The sequence below is a fragment of the Penicillium malachiteum genome (assembly GCF_028827825.1).
Source record: "Penicillium malachiteum strain IBT 17515 chromosome Unknown utg000005l:1.0-9002435.0:326005.0-9005861.0, whole genome shotgun sequence".
Lineage (NCBI taxonomy): Eukaryota > Fungi > Ascomycota > Eurotiomycetes > Eurotiales > Aspergillaceae > Penicillium > Penicillium malachiteum.
Genome location: NW_026643099.1, coordinates 6,303,529 through 6,321,680, shown reverse-complemented (window position 1 = coordinate 6,321,680; position 18,152 = coordinate 6,303,529). Strand labels below are relative to the sequence as shown.

The window sequence follows — 18,152 nt, the reverse complement described above, 5'->3', positions numbered from 1 at the left end:
AGCCATATAGCGTCCCCATTTGTCCGGGTTCTTTCTGCTTCTTGTTTTTCTTGCATGCGTTCACGTTTTCATACATTCCTTGGAACTATATAGTCATAACATAACTCACAATCTATGCAATTAAGTAGTCACTAGCAATTCGAGCAAGATGATATGTACATGTGTCTAGGTGGAACTTGAATCTTCCAATAAGCCCTCCACATTGAAGTCTACATGGCTGGCATCAAAGGAATACTTTCAGCTTCAATTTGACATAACTCCATTACCAGGACTTAGAGCTCAATCACAATAGTATAGCCTGGTTTTCTAGCAGTTGCCTTTTGGGGTATTTCAAGTTCTTGGTATCCTCATGCATACTAGTTCGAAAATTCTGGATGCACATGCGCGTCAATCTGAAGTACCTAGGTCTCCATTTATAGGCTCAGGCTGTGGTACCTGCATGACATAGCTCCTTGGGCGGTGACTTGAACTCTGAGCACCCGAATAAGGTTGATATGCTCGAAATGGAGTTCCTCTGATCCGTGCTGGACCCCGACTCAGACCCTTTCGTGGACCCTTAATCTGTTGTGTAACACACCTTCATTACGAGTTTCATTATCGATGCCGCTTCAATGATGGAGCATACATTTCATGCAGAGTAAGAGTTATCAAAAAGCTATTGATTAGCTTCAATTCATTCATATGAGTCTTCCAGTCCCTACATACCAATCGCTAATGCCTATAATTTCTGCCAATTCATCTCGCCTATAGTCTATAGCCTACGGTCCACGCTTTTTCGTCTTTTTTTAGATATTGTCGATTTCTCAGCTGGGAATATGCTCACACATGGCCGGGGAGTACGATGCGGGATGTCATAATTCACATGTGCACCGTTGCCACGGGCAGTTGATATCCATGTGGTATTGGAAGTTGAAAAATAATAGTCTGCAAAACTTCCTCACAGATCAATCCCAATTGAGACATACTTGGAGAGGCTCCGATTTGTTCCTAAATGTTGTCACGAGAGCCTATGAATCCATTTTCTCGGGATACTCAGAAATTCCCGTGCACGAAAGAGGGGGAATATTCAAGTATCTTCGAATGTTAGCAGTAGATATAGTAGAGGTCTTGGATGTCACAGTCATCTGATATAGAATTTTATGTTGAATCTTGCCCAGGCTTTCATCCAATATCAAGTTTTAGAGTTCCGGATCAGATTGATATAGAGTTCGTGGCGCTGGAGCCACTATTATAACCACGGTTTCGAACTATGAAAGCTTTAAAGCTTAGTAAATATTATTCAATTGTTGTAAAATATCAATCTATCTTGACAATGAACGAGCACTTGGATATGATTTCAGAAATAGCTTGGCTTGAGAACCATCCAGATGTATCCACAAATAACGCTCGTGTGGTTCGCTTGAACCCATACTCCACCCAGGAACAACCAACTGATCGGCATCTACACTACTTATCGCGTACGTACGCGCCCCACCATATATCGTTTGGTGACGTTAGCCTAGACGTATCTAGTGAATGCGAAGAATAATTTCTTGGAACTTTTCCACCGCCTTTGGGATCCAGGGGGGGTACGATATGGCCTCCGATCACATCATAAGTCATGATCAGCGTCCATTCCTTCCCTAGACCGACCGTAGGGCAGATATGAGCCTCAGCCTGGGAATGAATCATGAGACTAACTGACTCGGATTGCTTTGTGGGGCTTAGCCGACGGTTCCATCTGCAGAATCTAAGGCGTGGCTTGATCGTTTTGACTGTCTGCTTGATATTCGGCACTTTTCTGCTCTTCCCCCAGCTAAAAGATCACATCATCCCGCTAGCCTTGTCGCGATATGGAAAATATACACACTCGGGGTAAGTGGAGTATCGTTCTCGTAGTTATTCGGAAATTTGGTCTGCTCGGTTGACTAACATCCATGGATCTCGCAGTTCCTCGGTGAGCTTCTATGTGAACACAAGTACGACGACAGAAACTGGAGAATATAGAACGCATATATTAGAGACTTCACAAGATTCGCACGCTATCCCGTATTATCCTTACCCGGATTATAATAGTGCAGAATGGAAGAACATGTGGAAAGGGACTTATCAACAATGTATGGGACCGAACAGGACGATATTAGGTCGGAATAATGAAGAGTTCCTGTTAAAAGGTTACCAATGGGATCAATCAAGTAAGTTTGATGTGCATATGTGGTCGAAAGTGTCGCGAGCTGACACATTTGCTAGGCTTCCCAGCTCCGATATTTGGTTCATACAAGGCATGGAACCTCGATGATAGTATTTGTACTGATCGATTCTCACAATACGCTGCATACGGATATGGGAATGAGGACGATGAATTTTGGGAAGACCTCAACTGGGGAACCTTGCAGCAGGAATGTGTTGAACGCAATGCTGGACGGTACCAACGCCCCAATCCAGTGGACAGGATAACCACACTTCATCAGTCGCATGATCGCCAGGTGAATGCAAATAGCTCCGAAGCTTCTCAAGATCCTTCTCAGTCCAACTATCACCCACGGACAGCTGTGATCTTACGTTCCTGGATTGATAAACGATATACCTCAAATGACATTTTGTTCATTCGCTCCATGGTCATGGAGCTCTCATTGCATTCCGGGGGAGAATACGAGGTTGTTCTTCTCGTCGACTCCAAGGATGTTGAACTTCCTGAACCGGAGGATAAATCCGGCATGGAGGAGTTTAAAAGAAGCCACCTCCCAGAGGAACTTCAAGATATTGCCGTGTTCTTTAATCAAAAGATGCTTGCGGATTGGTACCCCAAGATCAATGTGCACGTGTATGTTCAATTCTCTCTTCAGCGATGAACTTGATGCTGATAACGAAACAGTGCGATCTTGCAATATTTTCAGCCCGTACAGATCTTCTCACGGTTAAACCCTCAGTACGATTACGTCTGGCAGTTCGAGATGGACTCGCGTTATACGGGTCATCTATACCATTTCCTCGAACAAGCAGGCGAATTCGCAAAGCAACAACCTCGAAAGCATCTCTGGGAACGTAACTCTTACTTCTACATTCCCGCAGTGCACGGTGACTGGGACAAATTCGTGGACACAGTAGACCAAAGCATGGGCGACCGCGAAGATATTTGGGGTCCGAACCCAGCGAAGGGAATTAACGTTAAAAGCAAGGCGCCGGCTGTTCCCCAACCAGATGAACAGGATAGCCAATGGACCTGGGGAATCGATGAGGAAGCCGACGTCATCACCTGGATGCCACAGTTCAATCCTAAAAACACGAAGTGGCCATTCCGAGACCGAATTTTCAATTTCAAACAGGGTTCTAGTACGCCTGTTCGGTCATCCCCGGTCGCTATGTCTCGTGTTTCGGCTCGTCTGCTTAGACTCATGCATGCTGATAAGACTCGTGCTGGATTTGGGTTGGCTTCGGAGATGTCGCCTATCTCCTGGGCTCTCTTCTATGGACTCAAGTCGGTTCAAGTACCCATGCCAGTATACCATGAGTTGAAATGGGATCCTGTGAAGCTTAATCAGCGTGCCAATCCTGGTGAGCCTGGTAGTGTTAATGCGGGTTGGAATAGTATTTGGAGCTGGGAGATGCATGACGATATTATGTTGAAGTTGTCGTATATGTTTTCTTCTGATTTTCCGGGGAAATTATATCGAGCTTGGCTTGGGCTTGATGACACGGTTGAGGTATGTTGTGATCTGGAAAATTTTTCCCTACCAACCAGTCAACTAACCATTCACAGTGGGAGAAAAATCACCGCCGACTCTGTCTGCCTCCGATGCTCATACATCCTGTCAAAGATACGGAGTAATAGGTTCGATGCGACGAGCTGAATTGTACAAATAATTATTTTCTTGTATTGTCATTCAATATTCAAGTTTGCCATGGCCAACAACTTCGCCTGTTGGACCTTCTCACACACTTCCCTGCACACTTCAACCCAAGGACAAAGGAATAAAGCCCGGTTGAAGATCGGTGTGCCCTGAGTCTTTGTCGCACCCATCAGGTTCTCAAGTGTTTCTGTCTCAGGCCAATCCGACTTGATCACAATTCCATGATCTTGCTCGATGGCTCTCTTTGCGCCCAGGTAGAGTAACTTGGAATCCCACATGGTATTGAGTAAATGACAATGTTTCTTGAACATAAGAAGCCCGGCCAGCCGAATTTCTAAAATCGGACTTTTCATAGCCAGGAAATGTAGGACAGGGAGGAATCCTGCACCAGCGATCATTTCAGAACCTTCCGAGTCCGGTCCCGCAACTTGCAGTGCGATATCAGTGATTCGCCTGAATGTACCATCATGAGATGCATCTGCTATCCTGCGTTCAAGACCTGTATTTATCCATATCTTGCAAGTAAGCCACCGTGCCTCCAGGACTCGATGTATGGCCCGTTGCTTTTTAGTGGCTTGGCCCAGTTTCAATGAAGATGCATGCAGCCATGATTCCAAGTCTCGGATCAGGCTTTTCTTCTGTAATAGAACATGTTTTGTCGTGTCGGCGTCATAAAATTTCCGTATATCGTCGTCGAGCGCAAATGAAACTTTCATGGATCTATATGTAAGCCAATCAAGTGCCTCTTGCGCGTGTTCCAGACTGTCAAAGGGGCCCCTCGGAGATGGGCTCCCAGGTTCATTCCCTGATGATATTTCACAGATATTTGTGAAGAATACCACAAAAACGTTCAGTTGGCTGAATATAGCCATAAGATGTGCTGGAGCTTTTTATGAATCCAAAATTTTCCTTCCGTGCAGGTAATGCAGCATCGCTCCATCGGGATTCGCTCCGGAGAAATTCGATAGTCATGAAAAGAACACAAACCGTGATCACGGTGTCAAGAGATTCGTGCGGGTAGTGAATAATGCGCTGGATGGCTGTATTGTAATGAAATAAGGCGAATTTTCTATTCGATGATGCGGTCGCGACATCATCCCGAAATTCCTCATATAAAGCACCTATCGCAGTAGCTGCATGTCTGATTGAAGATTCCTGGTGCGCCATTTGAGGAATGATATGAGTCCAAATTGGTAAAGGCCCCGCAATAACAGAGGCAACTTGATTTATAAAGTAGTCCAAGCTCCTCAGATCCATTGTATTGACGCCCGGGATGATGGATGGTCTGATACGTCGCAGGGATACGGGTAGCCAGTCCTTGTAACCTTCACAGTTCCATCCACCCGATGTACACCTCAGGCATTGTGGCTTGGCTTCGTCGCATTTCACTCGTCGGGCTCTGAAAGGCATTGGGTTCAGAGATGGGGAATGAGGGGGGTCTAGATCGGTTTGGAGCACTCACTTGCACGTCACGCACCCCGTATGCGTTCGTCGTATGACCTTACGAGCCATAGCGAACCCGGGCGGTCTTAATCGTCGGTTCTATGAAATGGGGGGCCTGGGGAATTAAGATAAGCAAGTGGACTGGGCTCAAGCCTGGTGCTGGTGCATGGGTGCTGACACTCCCCACTTAATATTTCCCTCGATCCACCCAGAAGCTCTTATTGGTGTGAAGGGCACGGAGTTCACTATGGTAGTTGAATCATTTAGAAATAAGTTCAGTTTTAATGTATGAGTAAATTATAAGACTATACCATGTGAATAGAAGTCTAATACATCCCGTATTCACATATTTTATTTGCCTGATTGAAATAATTCATTCTTAATTGTTAAACGCCTGTTTAGATGATGACTCGAGCTAACCTAATTGGGAAATTCAGAGATGACAATAGACTAACCTAATTGGGAGATTTAAGGTGGCGATCAATATCATTATGACTGTATAGCATCAAAAATCTGAACAATTGAGCAATTGAACAACGGTTGATGACACTTGATCGGAATTATAGTGAAAATCTATCAATTATCTCCGGACGTCGGTCACTATTTGAAAATATTTGAAAATCTATTTAAGATGCTGGTACCCGGGTCTTTCTACAGCATTATTCAACAACACAATTGTATTCATCCGAGTCTCGGTTACTTTCGATTTTTGTGATCTCTCATAACTTCAAGTTGAAATGGAGTATTATCGAGCTATGTGCCCTCCGGCACCTACCCTGACTGAGAAGAACCTCCCTGATCAAGCTGGCAAAGTATGTCTTCCGGATCCCACATGTGCATTGTCGGGTCAGTTCTAACAAAGATATTTATCATTAGGTCTTCATTGTGACGGGTGCAAATTCCGGCGTCGGTGCTGAGCTTGCTGAGATTCTCTATGCACACAATGCAACTGTCTATGTTGCTGCCAGGTCAAAGGAGAAGGCAAACTTCGCCATAGAGAAGATCAAAACCGCAGAGACAACATCATCCTCAACTGGCAAAATCGCATTCCTTCACCTAGACCTGGCCGACTTAACAACAATCAAAGCTTCAGCTGAAGAGTTCCTTGCAGCAGAGTCTCGTCTTGATGTTCTATGGCTCAATGCTGGAGTGAGTTTTGAAATTTATCTTCTTGGCATATCTCATTCTAACCATCGTTCACAGGTCATGACCCCACCCCAAGGAAGCAAGACCGAACAGGGACACGAACTCCAGCTTGGAACGAATAATCTCGGTCATTTTCTGTTTGTCAAATACTTGCATGAGATTTTGAAAAGGACAACTCTCGCAGCCCCAAAGAACAGCGTTCGAGTCATTTGGGTATCATCTTCCGCGGCGATGATGGCACCTAAACCTGCAATTGATTTTGCAAACATGACCTACTCCAAAGAGGAGAGCGCTATGACTAAGTATGCTCGTAGTAAGGCTGGCAATGTCTTACACGCTGTGGAATATGCGAAAAGAACTGCGGGTGAGGGAATCTTGAGCTTGGTAAGTACTATGCGAGACTGGGTCCAAAACACACGACGTGGTAAACTGACAATATCATCAATAGTCACTGAACCCTGGAAACCTGAAAAGTGGTCTTCAACGACACATGTCTAGAACTGCTGCTGCAGTCGCAGGACTGCTTTTGTATGATCCGATTTTCGGCGCGTACACAGAGCTTTATGCTGGATTGAGTGCAGAGATTAGTGAAGAGCACAATGCATCTTTTGGTATGTACCTCGGTCTCCTTTATGCTAGTATCTTTCTAATATAATATAGTCGCCCCTTGGGGTAGAGTCATCAAGATCAGACAGGACTTGTGGGATCCAGCGTTGACTGAGAAATACTGGAAATGGTCCGAGGAACAAGTGAAGGAATATTGAATCATGAACACTGTGGAGGAGATGAAGATTGCATGGAGACTTTTACAACCTACTTAACTCATAATTAATTCAGATTTTGCGAATTTTCTCATCGTCCCCCTTACTTCCCCTTTCCCGTACTTAGTATCCCTGTCATTGTTCGGTTCACCTGAAAAGGAACCGCACACTCATTCCCCGTCCTCGACTTCCCTCAATAACTGCCCCCGTGGTGCTAAAGTCAACAGGATTCTTCTAGCCCGGAGCCACCTATCATCATGAAGACCATCCATGTCGCTTAATATCGATGAATGTTCAAATGGCGTATTAGTCATCGTATTTGCGGGGCAGTGCTTAGCCGCACGGTTGTTTACAGGGTTCAACCCAAGAAACTTGATGATGACCTGAGGTTGAAACCCCTGTTCACTTGATCACTGGCATCATGACAACTGCTATATCTTTCACAGAGGCCAATAGCGGACTGCAAGTAGGGACTACCTCCGCTCCGATAACCGTCCAGTTTACAGGTACGCCCGCAGATGGTCTCAGACTGATCAGGAGGCTTACCTGAGTGTATAGGAGAGCGTCCTGAAACACCCCCAGAGCCGTGTTCAAATGTCCCATTTTCTCGAGATCGGGATTTTATTGAACGTGGAAACTTGCTTGATGATATTCATGAGAGATGCTCTGTAGAGAATTCCAGGTTGGCTCTAGTTGGGATGGGTGGAGTCGGGTAAGTTCCGCTAAAGAAGTAGTATATCTGCTGAATGCTAATTTATGAAGGAAATCTCAACTTGCTGTTGAATACTGCTATCGTGCTCGCGAGAAATCACCCCAAACATGGGTATTCTGGGTCCACTCAAGCAACGCTGCACGGTTCGAACAAGGCTATGATCGAATAGCGAATCAAGCGAAGATACCAGGTCGCCAAAGTTCTGGTACGGTTCTGCTGAAGTCAGTACTGAACTGGTTTCAGGATACAAGAAGAAAATGGATTCTTGTTCTTGATAATGTTGATGACAACGGATTCCTCTATGAGCCACGATATTTTGACAAAGATGAAGGAGGAGCAAGAATGTCACTCTTTGATTTCTTACCTCGTAGTGTCAACGGCTCAATAATCATGACAACTCGGAGCAAAAAGGTTGCTCAGAGATTTGTAGAGGACAGGGATCTTATTCAAATCGACCCCATGAGTCACGCCAACGCACAGGGGCTCCTGAAGGCAAAGTTGGGTGACCAAGTCAAAGCGGATAACAATGATGATGTGGCTAAGCTTGCAGAACTATTGGAATGCTTGCCACTCGCTATTGTCCAGGCAGCTGCATATATCAAACGACAAGCACCTCTATGCTCAGTCAACCAATACATAGAGGAATTCGAGAAAAGCGACAGCCAAAGATTCAAGCTGCTTGAGTATGAAGCGGGACATCCTCGTCGACACTGGGAAGCAAGCAACTCAGTTCTGATAACCTGGCAGCTCTCAATTGACCAAATCAGAGCCAATAATCCCTCAGCAGCGGATCTCCTCTCCCTGATGAGCTTTTTTGACAGACATGCAATTCCAGGGTCATTGCTTCATATCACTGCCGAGGCTCAATTTCAAGTACCAGCAATCGTTGCGCAGAGCGTAAAAGAGTCAAAAATTGAGAGCTCGCATTCTAGTGAGCGTTTCAGCATCCATTGCTTCAAAAAGAAGGTGTCGAATCGACTCCATAAACTTCGGTCAACGCCTCGACAAACCAGTGTTAGCTCAAACAATGTTGATCCTGTAACACTGCCAAATGAGAAACCCCAACCAAAGTCGCCTTGCTCAGAAGTGTATAATTTCCAACATGACATCTCAATATTGAGGGACTACTCTTTCGTATCTGTCGGTCGGGATCCTACACTCTTTGAAATGCATCGCCTGGTGCAGCTTGCGACACGAAAATGGCTTGAAGCCAATGGGATGACAGATAAATGGCGCCAAGAATTCATCGGACGTCTTTACAAGGTACTCGATGATGATGAAGAGACTAAACAGCATCGCATGCTGTGTCAATCTCTTCTTCCGCATGTTGAATTAGCCATGTCGCAACGACCTTCAGTCAATGAGCTGCTCTCTCGTTGGGCTGAACTCCTTGCTTTAGGAGCAATGCATGCGCAGTCCATAGGGAATTTGTGGATTATGCTTTCCTTGACTACCACTGCAACTAATGCAATGAGGCAATTATATGGCGCTGATAGTGAAGATACCATGGCAGTCACTCTCCTTTCTGGGACAGCACATCTCCAGCTTGGTCATTATACTGAGGCAGAGGCTTTGTTTCAAGAAGTGCTGAACACTAGTGAAAGCACAATAGGTCCCCAAAACCCGTTGAGACTATCAGCCATTCATGATCTAGCCTGTGTCTACCAGTGGCAGGGTCGATTAAAAGAGGCGGAGACTGAAGGGTTGAAGGTGATCGAGCTTCGGAAAAAGATACTGGGAGTTGAGAATCCTATCACTCTGCTCAGTATGGGTAACTTGGCGCTGGTCTATCAGCTCCAGGGGCGCTGGAAAGAAGCTCGGATGCTGGGAGAGGAGGTCCTCCAAGTGAGAAAACGTATTCTCGGTGAAGAGCACACAGACACCATTGCTGCGATGTCTTTATTGGTCATGACATACCAAAGCGAGGGTCGCTTCTCGGAAGCGCAAGAATTAGCCCAGAACGCTGTTGATGTTTACAAACGAACAGTCGGCGTTGAACATCCTAACTATATAACAGCCATGAATAATCTTTGCGTCATATACTGCTCAGAAGGCCGCGACGCAGAGGCGCAGACACTCCTGAATGAACTCTTGATCACAAGCACAAAGACCCTTGGTCCGGAGCATCCTGTGACTCTTACAACCACTGATAATCTAGCACATTCCCACTCTCGTCTGAACAACTGGAAAGAAGCAATCCGCCTCATGGAAAACACCATGCTCGTACGAAGGAAGATTATGGGCTTAGAGCACTATGACACCCTGAAGGCTATGGGCAATCTCTCAGTATTATATGGAGATCATGAGCAATTTTCGAAGGCGGAGTCTTTGTTTCTGGAGACATTCGAGGCGAAAAAGAAAGTCCTAGGCCCTGAGCATCCGCAAACATTGATTACCATGTATAACCTGGCACGGTTCTGGAAGGATGCAGGGCGGAAACCCGAGGCCATCAATCTTCTGAATGAATGTGTGGTTATTCAGGAGCGCGTCCTACCAAAAGATCACTTTCTTGTCCCGAGATTCACACAGCAATTGGACAGCTGGCTCAATGAGAGTGACATCGTGGATTCGGCACGAGAGGGTCGCTATGAGGATGTTGAGCGGTTATTAGATGAAGGTGCAGATCCAACTCATCGAAATGCCAGTTGGGGTCGAACAGCACTCTCGCAAGCTGCGGAATATGACCAAACATCCGTCGTCACACTCTTGTTAGAGCGGAAAGTCGATCCTAACATAACGGACGTGAATGGCAGCAATACTACTCAGAATAATACCGATAAAACACCACTTATGTGGGCTTCTATGCGCGGACATACAGAGACATGTCGAGTTCTGCTTGAACATGGAGCCGATCCAAATTTTGAGGGAAAGGATGGAGAAACATCGCTCATATGGGCAGCAGCGAATGATCACAAAGAGGTAGTCCAACTTCTTCTCTCCAAAGGTGCTGCCATCAATCATCAGGGTGATCAAGGCAGAACGCCATTAAGTCGAGCTGCAGCCAACGGTCACTTGGCAGTGGTGGAATTCTTACTCGAGAATGGAGCTTCGAATATACCAGACAATAATGGAAAGGATATTGCTGCTTTGGCCTCGGATGCAGGGCATCATGATATTGTCGAGAAACTTTCACTTGCAGAATGAGAAAAGCATTTCCGGAAAAATCCGTGCATCTAGTTGCAGACAGCCGCAGAGCACATCGCATTCCTCTCTACCAGCCGCATTTCTGGCAAGAATATTGAATATTGGAAGACGACGGTTAAAACTCGAATCGATAAATGCCAAATTCTGCGTATTTATGGACATTTGTCCCCAACCTCGGGGCAGTTCTCAGGCTGCTAAATCTCAAGCTTGCGCAAAGTAACCGTGTGCGACTGATTCTCCCAACAAAGAACCAAATAAATTCATGAGGCTCACAATTATGAAATTCACTGCTTAGAATGACTAGTCAATCGAACAATCGTTTCCGCCGCGGCCTCGAAATCAGCTTCGACCGTAATATTATTCTCAGCGCCAGAATTTTCGAGCTACAAGATGATTAATCAGTGAAATTCTTTCAAACATTTAAACATAAATATTTTTAGTACTCACCAGTTTCAGCCCTTTGTCGCAATTAGTACCTTGTAAGCGCACGACTACAGGCACCTTGAACCCGCCCATTTGGGCCGCTGCGGCAATAATAGACTCTGCGATCATGTCGCATCGAACAATGCCTTAATCGAACAGAAATTAGTTACATTTACCTCGCATTGCCTTGTAGTAGCTTGCTCACCTCCGTAGATATTAATCAAAATTCCCTTAATTCGTGTATCAGCATTCAGAATCTCAAATGCCTTTGCAAGTGTCTCCTTCGTAGCTCCTCCACCAACATCAAGAAAGTTAGCACACTCCCCGCCAAACAGACTGATCAAATCATTAGTTGCCATAGCCAGACCGGCCCCATTGACGATATTTCCAATATTCCCATTAAGCTTGATATAAGAAAGGCCTAATTGAGAAGCCTCAAATTCCAACTCCTCTTCTGGTGAGCGCTCTTCCAAACCAAAAAGGCCTTTCTGTCTGAATCGAGCAGAATTATCAAAGGTAAATTTCGCATCAAGGCAAACAAAATCACCCTCTGGTGTGCGTACAAGGGGGTTCAGTTCAAGCAGCGTGGCATCTTTTTCCGCGAAAAGTTCCACCATTTGGTGAAGAATGTGGGACATAACCGCCATCTCCGAATCGGAAAATCCAAATTGCGCTTGTATGTAGGCTCTGATCTCTGGACCTATACCGTGTGGCATGTGAAACCAGAATCGCTGCAGCTTGTTCACGTTGGATTCGATATTGACACCGCCAGCATCTGAAATAAGCAGGACGGGCATCTCGCGTTCGCGATCGAAGGTTAATGCGACATAGAATTCCTGGGCAACATCGACGGCTTTGTATATGTAAAGCTTCTTCACCAGCAATCCTTCGGGAGGAGTTTGCTTTGTTGTTAAGTAATAGCCCAGCATCTTGCTTGCGCTATCGTATGCCTCGCTCGGACTAGGTCAATGTTAGAATAAGGGTAGACAAAGTCGGAACATAAACTTACGAGTCCACGATGCGAACTCCACCTTTTCCATCACTGCTGTACTTTCCCTTTCCCCGTCCACCCGCAAGGACTTGGGCTTTGATGACGGATGGTGCATCTATGGGGTGCTTAGCATGCAGGACATCGGAGGCTCTCCATTGAAGTCATCGTGTAGATCTCAGGTATGAAAGACTGAAACGAGTGAGAACTCACGAATGGACGAGACCACTGTTTGTGCTTCCTCTGGGCTGGTTACCACATGCCCATTCGGCACGGGAATATCAAACTTGACCAATATTAGTTAGACCTTATGGTGGGGGATGAATAGAAGGCTTGCATGTCTGAGAAGTTTGTGTGAATTGAATTCAAGTAATCCCAATCTTCTAATCTGTAACTTGAATGGACCGCGAGCTTGGTGAAGAAAGTGTGTGGCTGCTCGTCGGCTCAACATTGCAATTCCTGTCCAGTGTATTCGATGATGATGGAGCAATTACTGACAGGGAGTTCATTAAAGAAAATACTTCCCCGCGATTTCATAAACGTGGGGTTTGACTTTTATCTGATGACATCAACACTTGTCTGTTTAAGGTTGGAAGCTTAAAGCTATGCGTCACCTGGTTACCTCCGAATTATTCATTACTAATATTAATTTGTCACACCTGGGCAGTTCTATTATCAATTCTTTATCAATTGACATGAGAATAATCAATCTGTGTTCCAACTTGCGACTTCTACTACCAGTAGCGCAAATCGCTCATTGCCGGAAGAGCCCCACTTAGAGCCTCAACTGCCCTTCAAATGAGCCTTCTGCCCACAACAACTCTAAATCAGGACCTTTTTTCCGATGATGATCATGATTTCTTATGCTATTGAAATCACACTTAGCCTATCCCAGCAGGCCACATGATGCCTATTGTAAAGGGTGTCGACCTGATTTATACTTTTCACACGAGCGAAAGTCAAATCGAAAAGTTTTCCAGGTAAACGCTATGGATTTTGGTACTTCCAAGTGTGTAAGTTGATAATTGGCACTCAAATCAGCTCCCAATTCCGGCTTGAAGATGCAAGTTCAAGTTTAGGTGGCTTATCAACCTTGGAAGGTTCAAGTTTCACTATGACAACTTGAAGTTCAAATTGGTGTTGAAGTATGAATTTGGATGAAAATATATTCTTCTCTGGATGAATGCTCAAACCTACGTACTGGTAAGTACTGCTATATTTGAAACCTTCATATAGGTACCTAGCTGGATCTAGTAATACTACTGTCATTTTTGCCATTAGCAGCAAAACGACTGGTACATACCTAGGTATCGTTAGTCAACTTGATGCGTGCGACAACAATTGAAGCCTGAGGCACTAATAAATCTAACAGACTCTTTCTGTACGTAGTAGGCGGTCTAGATGGCATGTAATACAAGTCTGATTTTCTCTCATCCTATCACTATCGCACATAAACATCTGCCGGACTCAAGACACGTGATTGGTCATGTGACCATTCTGGTTCGACCAATCAGCGTGCTCTGTTCCAGTGGGATTATGATTGGCTCAGTTCTGCCGTGTGGAGACACGACACTGAACTGGCTGACAAAATCACGTGTAGACCCACCTTCTTAATCGGGCCGCATCTCTTTGGTCAACCTTGGAGTCAACAACAATCCAGTGGATGATTCCCAAGACATCGCCATATTCTTATTTCGAGAAAATCGCCTTATTTATTGCGCAAAAGTACATCAGGGATCTCAGATGACGTTGCATCGAGTTTATTAGGTAACAGCAACATCTGAAGTCAACTAACGTCACACTCATCGTCCTGCTTACTGCTGCATCCTCATCGCACCATTTTATTTGTTGAATTTTCCTTTCAGAGGAGCCCTTCACAATGGATCTCGATGAGATGGAGGATGCAGATCTGAGAGAGGCGATTCGGGTCTCTCTGAGAGATGTTGACCATGGCTCGAGCACATCATCACCTCAGCAGCCACCTTCAAACGACGTGGTCGATCTGACCAACGATTCCGATGGTCAATCAGATATCGTGGAAGTGTTCCCAAAATCTCGCTCTGTTGTCGGATCTGATACAGATGACGAGGCCGAAGATGACATAGAAGATGAGGACGAGGATATCAAGCGTGCAATCGCAATGTCATTGCAAGACCAGCAGCCCGACGAAGAACCCTCACAGGAGGTATTGCCAATTCACTCTAAGCAAGCTTCTCCTCTTCCTGCTTCTCTCGGTATCCTTGGTCTAAATCGAAAAGAGATGGAGCAGGAGCGCCTTGCCCGCCTGAAAAAGCGTAAGGCAGAGAGCTCCATAACTCCACCAACGCAATCTCCGGTCAAAGTTCCGAAAATTGTGTCTGAGTCGGCAGCAAGCAAGCGACCTACTATTACCCCGTCTCCTACTCAACCATCCTCATCAGCCGCCTCATCATCGTCAATTAGGCCTACTGCGAGACCGGGAATACAATATCCTTTGGGCACAGTTAGAAAGACACATGTCATAAAAACCCGGCGTGGAAATAATGAAATCACTCTTGAAGAAGTGCTTCAGCGAAGCGATCTGGCATACGCGGTACTCAGTTCGTACCTGTGGGATATGGAATGGCTTTTCAATAAGTGTGACATTTGGCGGACGAAATTCATTCTCATTATGAGCGCCAAGGAACAGGCAATGGTGAGAGAAACCAAACCCTTCACTCAAATTTCTATCATAGCGAGACGCTGATTGATCCATCCAGCGTGATCAAATGCTTGACGAGACCAAGACCATGAAACACCTCAGACTTTGCTTTCCACCCATGCAAGGTCAAGTCAACATAATGCATTCCAAGTTGATGCTCCTATTTCACCCAGAGTATTTGCGCATCGTTGTTCCGACGGCCAATCTCACGCTCACCGACTGGGGAGAGAACGAATTGATGGAGAATGTAAGATGGGCGCGCCGACACCTCCTGCTAAACCTCCTTGACTAATGTCCAAACCAGACTGTTTTTCTTATTGATTTACCAAAGAAAAAGGATCCTTCTGTGGAGACTCCTAAGACGTTCTTCTATGAAGAGCTTGTCTACTTCTTGAAAGCCAGCACCTTGGAGGAGGGAATGATTCGCAAATTGGACTCCTTCGATTTCAGTGAGACTGCACGTTATGCGTTTGTCCACACAATGTAAGTATACCATTCGAAGAATCGCAGTCCAGCCCTTTTATGTCAATTGATTCGGGATCTAACTTGAGGATAGTGGTGGGAACAGTGGAGTGCACTCCGACGAGAGGTGGAGACGGACTGGTTACTGCGGTCTAGGTCGCGCTGTGAGCCACTTTGGTTTGCAATCATCCTCACTAATCAATGTTGATTATGTGGTATGTTCCTCGACAAATTACTGATAGGCACCTATACTGACCTTATTCTAGGCCTCTTCCATTGGGTCTCTAAATGAAGATTTCCTTCGGGCCATGTACCTTGCCTTCAAAGGTAAACATGATTCAATTATGTAACATCACCGAATAAAAGCTGATTCTGATTTCAGGTGACGACGGCCTTTCGGACTATATTATGCGTTATGGGAAGTCATCAGCCATTGTCCCTGACGACGAACGTAAGCTCATGATGGGAGCCAGCAAGGAATGGCAAGACTCATTCCACGTGTATTTCCCATCAGATAAGACTGCACGTGAGGCACATCGTCGCCCGGAGGATACTGCCGGCACTGTTTGCTTTCAATCGAAGTGGTGGGATGGCGCAAAGTTTCCTAAGCATGTAATGAGGGATTGCCAGAGTGAGAAATCTGTCATGATGCATAATAAGGTATGACATTGTCACTGACCATGTGTTTCCGCCTTGTTCATCTGCTGACAATCATAAGCTTGCTTACGTTTGGCCTTCGGAACCCATTGCCCTCGCAGATAATATGGAGTGCAAGGGATGGGCCTATGTTGGAAGCGCGAATTTATCTGAAAGTGCCTGGTAAGTGAACACGTACCCGCCTCTTTTTGAATAATCGTTACTTCACGAGATGATGATTAACTTTCTTTTTTTTTTACCAAGGGGCCGTCTCACCAAGGACCGTGCGGCCAATAAACCCAGGATGGTCTGTCGTAACTGGGAATGTGGTGTCCTAGTCCCGATCAAGACGCCTGTGGGCACATCCCCCAGAATTAGCGAGGCAGCTAGCGTCTTTTCAGAGGGGACGACCATTCCCAACAACGAACCGACTCCACAACCAAAGAGTGAATATGCCCCTTCAGAGATCTTCCATAATACTGTTCCAATTCCAATGAAGCTTCCTGCGCCTGCACTAAGTGGTGTCCGCCGGCCATGGTTCTTCATGGGGGATACCTCCTAAACCAGAATAGAAAATTGAGTACATGATGGGTATTCGTTTGATGTTTTTTCGGTCATTGCTTCCTCGGTGCTTCGTTCAAGTTGGCGTGATTGAGAATGGGGACTTGAACAGTACGGTATGGACCAAGTCTGAGTGTGCATATGTCCTCAATTCAACGTGTTTATCGATATTTTAATGGCTCATGGTGGACCCTGCAATTAAGCTAGACGGGACGTGCACGCAGCAGCGTACATTCGTGTACTCCTTTCAGGCTATGATAACGCTACCTACAGATTCTATACTGAATGCCCGTTCTCCCTGAGACTCATATCGGTATTATGGTTTATTAGATCAATAATTGCTTCAACACGGACCTTTGAATGATGTTATTGGGCATATTTCAAAACATTGAACATCCCTACCAGGCAACCATCCATGGATGGTACCTCGAAGGGCGCGCGTTAGTAATACTCAGCATTAGATCCAAAGATCTGATTCCCGTGAATATGCGAGATTCAAGTTCTGTTCTCGAGGTTCTTAGCCGGATCATATGCGAATGAGCGGATGATTTCTCAGGTCTCACAGCATTATCTGCTGGCTCCAGAGCTGCAACAAGTCAGACCGCCAAAACGTGCATAAACGGACAGATCTCTACGTGGCCATTGTCCTTATCGAATGCATGGACTTCCAAGGTTAAGCAGTGCAGTGGGGCATAATCATGCACCTGGGTAGATATGTCGAATCGATTCCAAGTCTAGTCTTTCATGATCATTCAAGACTGAAAGAACTAGCAAAGTTGGAGAAGGGATCCAAGGGGTTGATAATAATCTATTAATATGTATTGCTGTTTTGAAGACTTGAATCATGACTCGTAGATAGTGATCATCTCATATATCTACACGTGATCTTTATCTTGACTTGGAGTTCAACTTCCAAGGTTGGAACTCACCATGTCTCAAGACTCTCAACTGAGCACAAACATTTGATTTCTTCATAAATCTCAACAAAAATCGACAAGGTTTGGAAATCGGGGATTATACCCTTCCAAAATACCTTGTGCATCCAGATGCATGCGTCATGTGTGATGTATTGAGCCAACGGTGCTTAAACGAGCCTGATCTACTAGGATGATCCTAGCTCATTATGCAGCGGCTTTTGATCAAACGAGTCGAACCCATATCTTCCATAACCACCTGAAACGATTCGGCAGATTTTAATGCACCAGAACCCGCATTCGTTTGGACCTCGCTAACCGAAGATGGTATACAGTCGAGTCCCCACCTGAGAACTGGATTGATAAGCAGGCTTAAGAATCTGTTTTGAGGGTCCTTGGTCTTAAGGGGCTCAACGAAAAGATTTATGTGGACTCGGATTACCGACTAGCGA

General features: G+C 45.4%; 6 protein-coding genes across 6 annotated transcripts; 4 read left to right on the top strand and 2 right to left on the bottom strand.

Moving 5' to 3' along the window:
* Positions 1–1,669: 1,669 nt before the first annotated feature.
* N7483_012342 (DUF3405 domain-containing protein) lies at positions 1,670–3,808 on the top strand (the record flags this gene model as incomplete). Its single annotated transcript, XM_057095769.1, has 5 exons — positions 1,670–1,854; positions 1,879–2,174; positions 2,230–2,803; positions 2,855–3,683; positions 3,740–3,808. 5 exons carry the CDS (start codon positions 1,670–1,672, stop codon positions 3,806–3,808), a joined length of 1,953 nt encoding a protein of 650 aa, XP_056941740.1.
* Positions 3,809–3,859: 51 nt separating this feature from the next.
* Positions 3,860–4,108, bottom strand: N7483_012341 (uncharacterized protein; the record flags this gene model as incomplete). Its single annotated transcript, XM_057095768.1, has 1 exon — positions 3,860–4,108. The coding sequence occupies one exon, from the start codon at positions 4,106–4,108 to the stop codon at positions 3,860–3,862; it is 249 nt and encodes an 82-aa protein (XP_056941739.1).
* Positions 4,109–6,010: 1,902 nt separating this feature from the next.
* Positions 6,011–7,183, top strand: N7483_012340 (short-chain dehydrogenase; the record flags this gene model as incomplete). The annotated part of the gene is made up of 5 exons (XM_057095767.1): positions 6,011–6,085; positions 6,150–6,422; positions 6,477–6,803; positions 6,868–7,030; positions 7,080–7,183. 5 exons carry the CDS (start codon positions 6,011–6,013, stop codon positions 7,181–7,183), a joined length of 942 nt encoding a protein of 313 aa, XP_056941738.1.
* A 418-nt stretch (positions 7,184–7,601) lies between these two features.
* N7483_012339 (uncharacterized protein) lies at positions 7,602–11,036 on the top strand (the record flags this gene model as incomplete). Its single annotated transcript, XM_057095766.1, has 3 exons — positions 7,602–7,686; positions 7,739–7,892; positions 7,943–11,036. The coding sequence occupies 3 exons, from the start codon at positions 7,602–7,604 to the stop codon at positions 11,034–11,036; spliced, it is 3,333 nt and encodes a 1,110-aa protein (XP_056941737.1).
* A 284-nt stretch (positions 11,037–11,320) lies between these two features.
* On the bottom strand, positions 11,321–12,984 carry N7483_012338 (succinate--CoA ligase subunit beta; the record flags this gene model as incomplete). Its single annotated transcript, XM_057095765.1, has 6 exons — positions 11,321–11,419; positions 11,484–11,605; positions 11,665–12,419; positions 12,469–12,565; positions 12,661–12,733; positions 12,946–12,984. 6 exons carry the CDS (start codon positions 12,982–12,984, stop codon positions 11,321–11,323), a joined length of 1,185 nt encoding a protein of 394 aa, XP_056941736.1.
* Positions 12,985–14,326: 1,342 nt separating this feature from the next.
* Positions 14,327–16,787, top strand: N7483_012337 (uncharacterized protein; the record flags this gene model as incomplete). The annotated part of the gene is made up of 8 exons (XM_057095764.1): positions 14,327–15,121; positions 15,186–15,374; positions 15,432–15,610; positions 15,684–15,804; positions 15,856–15,916; positions 15,972–16,249; positions 16,308–16,408; positions 16,490–16,787. 8 exons carry the CDS (start codon positions 14,327–14,329, stop codon positions 16,785–16,787), a joined length of 2,022 nt encoding a protein of 673 aa, XP_056941735.1.
* Positions 16,788–18,152: the final 1,365 nt, after the last annotated feature.